At 46.5% G+C, this 9,386-nt stretch overlaps 1 protein-coding gene across 1 annotated transcript; it reads left to right on the top strand.

Annotated features, from left to right (window-relative positions):
• Positions 1-4,480: 4,480 nt before the first annotated feature.
• On the top strand, positions 4,481-8,992 carry LOC123853478 (keratin, type I cuticular Ha3-I). Its single transcript, XM_045888058.1, has 7 exons — positions 4,481-4,831; positions 5,951-6,033; positions 6,546-6,702; positions 7,936-8,097; positions 8,192-8,317; positions 8,442-8,662; positions 8,875-8,992. The coding sequence occupies exons 1-7, from the start codon at positions 4,484-4,486 to the stop codon at positions 8,990-8,992; spliced, it is 1,215 nt and encodes a 404-aa protein (XP_045744014.1). The 5' UTR covers positions 4,481-4,483.
• The last annotated feature ends 394 nt before the right edge of the window (positions 8,993-9,386 follow it).

Genomic DNA, 9,386 nt, shown 5'->3' with positions numbered 1-9,386 from the left:
ATCACTATTGTTTGTGTTCTAAGTGACTCCAACTGATGGGATATAATTGTATTTAAGCTGTTCCAAACTATTGGAACATAATTATATCATCAGTTTAGAAATAGTGATTGAAAAAAAATAATGATTGAAATCAGGATGGCAATAAGGAACCTTAGTATCACTGAATTCTAACATTTCCATATTCACCCTTTATTCTTCTTCAACATGACATATCTGTGGGTAACAAGTGGGTTTTATGGGTAACAAGTGAGTTTTTTTCTATCTTTTTTTCCTTTTTCTTATTGTCTCTGATTTTTGCCCCTAGGTAGTTGACAGATGATATTGGTTGTGAAATTGTTCAGTATTTCTGCACTATGGTGATGGGAACTGGGAATGCAGTGGGTATAAGCAGATATGGCTTCTAATTATATGATCCTAAGTAAGCCATTTCTTCATTCTGAGCCTCAGTTTCCTCATTTATAGAATGAGAGGCTTGGATAAGATGATCATTAAGATTCCTGATATCAGGGGTCCCTGGGTGGCTCAGATGGTTAAGCATCTGCCTTTGGCTCAGGTCATGAACCCAGGGTCGTGGGATCGAGCCCCGCATCGGGCTCCCTGCTAGACGGGGAGCCTGCTTCTCCCTCTGCCTCTCTCTCTTTCTCTGTGACTCTCATGAATAAATAAATAAAACATTAAAAAAAAAAGATTCCTGATATCACTCTTTTTCCAAGATTTTCCCTTTCTCTGATAATTTTGGCATTTGGGATCTACATTAGGAAGTGGAAGGGGGGAAAGAAAGAGTTGAATGCATGGCAGTCTGGTTTTGGATCTGCAGCTACAGCTGAGTCTTGGACTCTTGCTGTGAACTTCTCTGAGTTCTGCTCTGTTCTCTGCTAGAATAACGGTACGGAGCCCCTCCCTCCCCAGACAATGCATCTAGGCACACAACTGAATTCTTTCCTCATAGTTTCTCTTTAGGATATCAGATAAATCTTATCTTATGCCTTGCAACAAAGCAGAATTTGATTCCTGATTTGCTAATGCTTCTTGGGTATTTCTGATTGCTTATGCATCTTGGGTAGATGTTCCTAAATCACGAACTATTATGAATCATCAAATCAAAACAAGCTTGACATCTTTAAACTACTTAAAGCACACTCTAATTATTGTAGAAAGTCTATTGGTAAGACCAAAGCTCACAGGCTTTGCATCAGGTGTACAAACTGATTATGGCAGGACTTCTTTAAACAATGGAATCTCAATTCTGGGTGTTCAAAGTCTTGATGGCTTAAAGTTTAGTGTGGGAGTTACTTGAAGAGTACAGGTACTGTATATAGTAAACACATCTATGTGACCCTGGAAATGTCCTGGCAACTTGTTGGTCAATGTATCTAAGAGCCTCTCCATGGTTCTGATCTTACAGGGTCCCTTTGCCACACTTGACACTTTTGACCTTTACCTCCCCTTTGAAGCTTTCCTCCCTGGCCTTCTCTGATGCCATGAGCTGGCTCTCTTTATTTTCTCTCCCCATTTCTCCATTTCTCTGAATCTTTTTCCTTCTCTACTCTCTGGTTGGGGGAATTCCCCAAAGTTTGGTCCTTAGGCCTTGTTGCTCTTCTCCATGTACATTCTCCCTTGACTCATTTCTCCAATTCTCACATCTGCATTAGGTTCATACCTTTCCTTATTATTGCTGTCAAGACTTCTAGGCTTGCTACTCCAAGGACCTGATGAACACTTTCCTGTATAGATTCCTTCAAATGTAGCTGATCAAGAATGAAACTAGATCACTCCTGTCTCCTTAGAACCTTCAGTGGCTCCCCATTGACCTTCATATAAAGCCTAAGCTCCTCAAGGAGGTGTACAAAGTCCTTCATGTAAAAGTCCTTCCATGCCTTCAGGGAACTCAAGTAGAAAGAGAGAGAGAGAGAGAAGCATGTAAGTCATGACAATGCCATGTTCAAGGTGAGATGAAGCTCACAGAGGAGGAAGAAATGATCTGTCAGAAAGTTAGGGAAAGAGCTAGGTCATTTATATCTAGGCAGCATGAGATGATGGAAAGTTTGCTTTTCTTCCACCTCATCTGTCATCCCTGGCTTACACAGTGCTTACTGAACTTCTCTTGGTTCCTCTATTGCTGAACTTTCCAACCTTACTGAGGTGAATGGTTTAGAGGGGTCCACAGTACTGATGCTCTGAGTCCTTGGAGTGGTTGGCCAAGGCAGCCCAGTCCCTTCGCCCCAATAAGCCATAAAGTATTATCATTTCCTATATAAGCTTTTGTGTGAAAAATGGGAAGCATGCCTGAATGCAATGTGTACTTCCTCCAGAAAGCCTTGCTAGACCCCCACTCAGTCTGGTTAGGTCCCCTGGTGCATGTTCCTATAGCAGCTGGGGCTTTCTCCATCACAGATGTATCCTGCACCTGGTTGGTGTGCATTCTTCACTAGGTTGTAGGTTTGCCTCTCTTACTCACCACTGCATCTCTAGTGCATGGCTCTTTTCCTGGCACATGGGAAGGGCTCAGTTAAATGTCTGTTAAAGGAAATGGTCTAGTTCATCCTTGGTGAGCAAAATAGTCTGTGTTTCTGTGAATGGTAAAGTTTTTCTCCTAAATATTTTGCTTGCCAAATTCTGGTTTTGTTCTTGATTCTCTCCCACATCTCCCCTTTCTAAATGATTGCTGGTTTTCTAAAAAATTGCTTCTTCGATGTGATGTGATGAGCACTGGGTGTTATATGCAACTAATGAATCACTGAACACTACACCAAAAAATATTGATGTCCTATAAGTTGGCTAATTGAACTTAATAAAAAAATAAAAAATAAATGTTCAGTAGGAAAACAAAAACAAAAAAATTGCTTCTTTGAAAATGGTTCTTACACCATCTCTTCTCTTATACTTCCTCTGCAGACAACTAAACTTGGTCCCTCCTCACTGCTGGCCTGGACTACTGTGATCACCTCCTTGCTGGTCCCTCTGTCTCTAGCCTTACCTTCATTTTGCTAAAACAGATAAATATTTGCTAAACATTTCCTAAATCTCCCTCCAGGAAAGTCTAAGCTCCTTAGGTTTGCCATAGAGAACTTTTGCCATATGACCTTGACTCCCCATACCGCTTTCTTTTCTACCACCTCCCTTAATCCCTCTCCCCTCCTAACCACCATCCTCACTGACCAGAACTTGGACTCTCCTGCTCACTGTGTGTGCACACCATTCTTTCACCTGCAGGGCCCATGTTCCTCTTCTGTGTCTCAGAAGCCTTGCACCCCAGCACATATCTATACCTGTGAACTTCCCGTCCTGGCAGTGTCCTCTTGTCCCATTACCTCAACCTTACACTTACCACTTACCATCTCCTGCCTTAGATTATTATCCCATGTTCCTTCCTTCATCCACTCCACACACACCATTGTGTGTCTACTGAGCACCATGCACTTAGAGCTGAGGATTCAGAGAATTAGACCCTGTTTCTGCCTTCAGGGAACTCAGATACAGAGATAGATGAGCACAGAAGCTGGGCATTGCCATGCTCAAGGTGAGATGAGAGCTCACAGAGGAGGAAGGTATGATCTGTCTGAAGAAGTTAGGGAAGGAGATGGTTCGTTTGTATTTAAGCAGCATGGGGTGATGGAAAGAAGAGATATATTTTGGAATCCTGGCTTCACAATATATCACTCCCTACTTTCTATACCGCCATTTACCCATCGGTAAAATAGTACCTTGAAGGGTCATGGTGAGGTGTGTGTGAGAAAGTAAGAAGTGTCAAGTACAAGGAGGAGCCTGTGCAGGGGCTCAACAAGGGTGAGCTCCTTCTGACCACAGCCCTAGTCCTACCTTCCATGTCATACAGTGCCCTGTACATACTGTTATCCTGGTGCATATCTCTTATTTGGTTGATTTACATTATCATGGATATGATGTCAGCCACAACAAAAAACAGGGCCACTGGGAACCAAGCTGTTTTAACTATTCTGGAAGGGATTTATTCCTCTTTCTGAGAACCATGAATTTGGCATTTGGCAATTTGACCTAGCAAAAGATACATAGGCAAGAGCTGTGCTTTCCCATCTTAGCAAGAAGAGCCAGGGATTGCCAAGGAGTCAGGGCCATCAAGCCAGGAGGCAAAGCAGCAACAGTGTCCCTGGACCTGCCACGCCCCACTAATGAAGGCCAGGGCGTTCATGAGTCCAGCTCTTTGAAGACCTTCCACGAAGCTCTTACTTCATTGATGCACAGCATGGAAGAGGAGTCCTGACTTAGCGAGAAGCCCGAGTAAAGTCTTTTATGAGGTGAGGGACTCTCCTGGGGAAACATAACAAATCAAGGGGGAAGGGCTTTTGACAATCGCCAAATGAGTAAGAAAAAAAGGGCTGCCTTCCATGTCCACACCCTCTGTGGAGGGGGTATAAATGCTCCCCAGGGGAAGGAGACCCACAGCTCTGTGGCTTAGAGAACTTAGACTCTGTGTTCAGCCGGGTGCCTTGCTCCCTCCAGCACCATGCTTTACAACTGCTCCCTGCCCAACCTGAGCTGCCGCTCCACCTGCTCCTCCCGGCCCTGCGTGCCCCCCAGCTGCCACACCTGCACCTTGCCCGGGGCCTGCAACATCCCCGCCAACGTGGGCAACTGTGGCTGGTTCTGCGAGGGCTCCTTCAATGGCAGCGAGAAGGAGACCATGCAGTTCCTGAACGACCGCCTGGCCAGCTACCTGGAGAAGGTGCGCCAGCTGGAGCGCGAGAACGCAGAGCTGGAGAGCCGCATCCGGGAGTGGTGCCAGCAGCAGGTGCCCTTCGTGTGTCCCAGCTACCAGTCCTACTTCCGGACCATCGAGGAGCTCCAGCAGAAGGTGAGGGGGTGGCCACCACGCTGCCTCCAGCAGGAAGTTGTAGAGAGGGAATCTGAGATCTGATTAAGAAACAGTACGAATTCTCAGCTAAAGTCTGGCTTTTCCGGTTTTTTTCTTGAGTGCCCATTTTATGTGAGGCTCAGGACTGTTAGGCCTGAAGATTTGCATAGTGCTGGTCTAATGTGGAGGTAGTAGCACTTTGCATAAATAAGCTGTAATTAAAAGCCGCCTCCAAATGCTTCCATGCATTGCCGAGCTCCGGATTTATTACCCTGAGGTAAGAGAAAAGGCCTGAGCCCAAGAAGGAAGTTGAGGATGCAGAACCTTTTGTGAAAATTGGACTGTTTTCTCTCTCCTTCATCTGGACTTTTGACTACTCTGACTTCTTGTTGCTTCTTCTTCTGGGTACCTAATTATCCTGATTATTTTCCTGACCCGGATGCCTCTGGACTTCTCCTGGTGTTCAGTGTCTAGCAAGGGCATAAAATGGTTGGCTGAAATCAGGGAGAGTAGAAACCAGCTAGGAGGAAGTGATGCCAAGCCATCCAGGATGGCGGGGAAGGTATGGCTGCTTCCCTGACCTAGCCCCTCCAACAGCTAGTTACATATTTATCTTCCCCAATGGACTGGAAGTTTCTCGAGGGCAGGATCTAGCGTTTACTCGTTTTTGTATCTTCAGCTCCTAGAACTATACCAGATTTATGGTAGTTTGGTTTTGTTTTTAGGGAGAGAGAGTGAGCACATGCGAGCCAGGGTAGAGGGAAGCAGAGGGGGTGGGAGAGAGAGAATCTTAAGCTGGCTCTATGCTCAGTGTGGAGCTATGGCAGGTTTTTAAAAATAAATATTAGTTACTATTATCAGCCTCTTAGTATTGTTTATTAGGAAAGGAAAAGATTACTTATCTACTGATGCTTTTGCTCACACATTTCAGTATTCTTTTTCCAAATTTGATTTTTTCAAATATTTATTGAGCACCTATGGCACATGGACAGCTTTTAATAATCTTATATAAGATCCACTGTGATTTCTCGTTCTGTTCCTTCCAGGTAAGTGAATTAGGAGGAATTGCTGTTGGTTAAAAATAACCAAGCTTATTCTAGATTGTTTTGGGTCTTCTAGATCTTGTGCAGCAAGGCAGAGAATGCCAGGCTGGTGGTGCAGATTGACAATGCCAAGCTGGCCTCAGATGACTTCAGGACCAAGTGAGTGGGCAAGCGGGGTGTCCTCTCTCTTCTCTCTTTCCCTTTAGCCTGTCCTCAACACTGACAAACATCGGCAAAGCTTTTCCCTAGATGTTTTCCCCAGGATCCACAGAGCCTCTGCTCAGCAGAGCTCAGAGATCTCTCCTCCAGATTCAGACCCCCTCTCCTGCTTCTCTGTAAGGTGACATCCCCCAATCTAGTGTAGATGTCATGCCTCCCCCATGCTTTACTATGCACAGAATGCAATCAGGTGAATGTGAGAAGTGTATTAATTGGAAATCTCACAGTTTATGGACTTTTGTTCCCTAAATCTACTGGCTCCTTATTTATCAAAAAATAATTACCAGTGCATTTTCCTCTAGGAACTACTGCTCGGTGTTAAAAATCTAAATGAAAGAGAAGGCTGTAGAAATCACAAGCCCTAATTTCCTGTTGTGTGACAAACCAAACCACACCAGAGTCAGGGCCAGGCCTGCTCCTGCCTGGTGGTCCCTGATGCCCCTGTACCACAGGTATGAGACGGAGCTGGGCTTGCGGCAGCTGGTGGAGTCGGACATCAATGGCCTGCGCCGGATCCTGGACGAGCTGACCCTGTGCAAGGCCGACCTGGAGGCCCAGGTGGAGTCCCTGAAGGAGGAGCTTCTGTGCCTCAAGCAGAACCACGAGCAGGTGAAGTTCCCCAAAGAGCAACAGGCTCGAACTCGCCAAGGCCTGTTTCCAACTGCCACGGGGTGTGGGAGAGTTTCAACTAGCCGAGGGATCTGTCCTCTGAACAAAAAGGGATTTGTAGAGAATGAGCAATCTAAAACCTGTGGTATGAGATTAGGAGGTTTCTGCCAGAGGCAGGAATGAGAGTAAAGGAAGTTGGCAAGCCCAGGAGCGAGGAAAGGCCAGCAACCAGGCAGTGCCCACAGCCTCTTCCACTCCCAGGTCAGAGCACACGGGCTGCGGAGATCTTGTATCCTGATTCCCCATTTAGCAACTGGAGAGGCCAGGACAGCCACCCAGCAGAGAGGGCTCAGCTGGAAACAAAACCAACTCTCCTCCTTCTCCTCCAGAGCTTTCTCTGCTATTCCATGTGGCCTGGAGGAAATGTTGAGCAAAATGCTCACTGTCACTGCTTGGTCAGTTCATAAAGAAGATGGACATTTTGTGCAAACCTTAAATACCAGAACAGTGTAAAAGGTGATAGTTAATATTAATCAAGAGCTTATTGTGTGCCAAATGTTGTGCTAACTGCTTTAGAACTCCAGAGGTAGTTCTCATTTTACAGATGAGAACTTAAGGTTTCTAGAAGCTTCTAGAAGCCATATAGTAAGTGGTAGAGATGGCCCTCAATTCAAGCCTGATATCTACCTAAGTCCAAGTAGCAAGCTATACTGGCTCTGTGAAGAGAGTAGCAGGGAAATGAACAGATACTTCCTTCAGCAAAATCTAGGTTGATAGAATTGACAAATCACCAGTTAGATCTATTCCGTTCCAGATGGCAGATTTTGAAGTAAGCACTCTTTATTTCCTCTTCAGCCAGACTTTAACCCTTTTATTAGCCATGGTTAAGAATCAAACCTAAGAAGCTCTGTGGTGTATGAGCAAAAACACTGAACTGGGTGCTTGGGGCCCACAGTTTACATTGTGGTCTATCACAGCTCAGCTTGGAGGCTGAATCGCTGCTCTAAATGAGAGGTAGCACCCCAAATACAGGGGCAGAAAGCGGTCATGGGTGTGAAAGCACTTTGCAAAGCGGAATACACAGGTTAGTCACTGATTATAGAACCCAGTTATGAGAAGATCTGATGGAACAGAGCTGCTGAAAGCTTAATGATCACAAGCTGACCTGTGCTCTCTTAGAAGAGAGCATCAGAACCCTCTGTGATACTTTCCATCTTCCCCTTCCTCCCTCAGGAAGTCAACACCCTGCGCTGCCAGATTGGAGACCGCCTCAACGTGGAGGTAGATGCAGCCCCCACTGTGGACCTGAACCGTGTGCTCAACGAGACCAGGAGTCAGTATGAGGCCCTGGTGGAGACCAACCGCAGGGACGTGGAGGAATGGTTCACCACCCAGGTGGGCATCTCAGCACATGGCCACTCGGGACACTTGGCCCCTCGGGGCCCTTGAGGCAGGGTCTGACCCTGTCTTCTCCCCTGTGCTATTTCAGACCGAGGAGCTGAACAAGCAAGTGGTGTCCAGCTCAGAGCAGCTGCAGTCCTACCAGGCGGAGATCATCGAGCTGAGACGTACGGTCAACGCCCTGGAGATTGAGCTGCAGGCCCAGCACAACCTGGTGGGTGTTGTTCAGGGTACTGTCCACACTCTCCTGACCTCGTGAAGCCTGGGACTTCTCTGGAACCCCATGGAGAAGCTCCCTGAGGAGCGGCTCTGTGACATTCTTTATCTTCCCTGCACAGAGGGACTCCCTGGAGAACACGCTGACGGAGACCGAGGCCCGCTACAGCTCCCAGCTGGGCCAGGTGCAGTGCATGATCACCAACGTGGAGTCCCAGCTGGCTGAGATCAGGAGTGACCTGGAGCGGCAGAACCAGGAGTACCAGGTGCTGTTGGACGTCAAGGCCCGGCTGGAGTGTGAGATCAACACGTACCGGGGCCTGCTGGAGAGCGAGGACTGCAAGTGAGTGGAAAGCTAGTACTATTTCCCTTGGGGGTGCATGAGGTTGCTGTGGGAATGAAAAGTAATCTTGATGGAAACAAATCGATAATTTCAAGCTCTTGGTTGGAAGCAGTCTAAGGAAGTGCTATATTCTTATACAAAGTGCATTTAGTATTTTCCTATCTCTTCAGCTCATTTCCCCCTAACTGGCCCTCGTGGTCTTCTGTCTGCAGGCTCCCCTGCAACCCATGTGCTACAACCAATGCATGTGACAAGCCCATTGGGCCTTGTGTCTCCAATCCTTGTGCCCAACGTGCTCGGTGTGGACCTTGCAACACCTTTGTTCGCTAGAGGCCCTGGTGCCAGGAGGAGGAGAAGGGTTCCAAAGTCACATCTCAACTCTATTTCATACAAGCATCTCCTATGGTGACCACGCTTTGGACAAAGGAAGAATTTCTATCAGCACCAGCTTCTAAGTGTCAACTCCGCCTTTCACTGAATTCCCTGGCTTGGTCCTTTAGACTGCACAGCCTCCTTACCAGCTCATTCTGTCTTCTGAACATATAGAGAAATCTACAGCAGTAGATCTATTATCTATTATCAAAATGTGGTCTTCTGTCTGCAGGCTCCCTTGCAACCCATGTGCTACAACCAATGCATGTGACAAGCCCATTGGGCCTTGTGTCTCCAATCCTTGTGCAACCCATGTGTTACAATACCTATTATCTATTATCTATTATCTATT

Source organism: Mirounga angustirostris, unplaced genomic scaffold, assembly GCF_029215605.1.
Source record: "Mirounga angustirostris isolate CCGP_5_RB_7025 unplaced genomic scaffold, mMirAng1.0.hap1 SCAF_17, whole genome shotgun sequence".
Classification (NCBI taxonomy): domain Eukaryota; kingdom Metazoa; phylum Chordata; class Mammalia; order Carnivora; family Phocidae; genus Mirounga; species Mirounga angustirostris.
Note: the sequence above shows the minus strand (reverse complement) of the source record. Positions and strands in the feature narration are given on the sequence as shown.

What these genes read in the sequence shown, in the direction of transcription:
- LOC123853478 (XM_045888058.1), top strand. Translation starts at nt 4,484, where the DNA reads ATGCTTTACAACTGCTCCCTGCCCAACCTGAGCTGCCGCTCCACCTGC. An exon ending in TCGAGGAGCTCCAGCAGAAG is followed by an intron (nt 4,832 to 5,950) that starts GTGAGGGGGTGG and finishes TGGGTCTTCTAG; the next exon opens with ATCTTGTGCAGCAAGGCAGA. An exon ending in TCAAGCAGAACCACGAGCAG is followed by an intron (nt 6,703 to 7,935) that starts GTGAAGTTCCCC and finishes TTCCTCCCTCAG; the next exon opens with GAAGTCAACACCCTGCGCTG.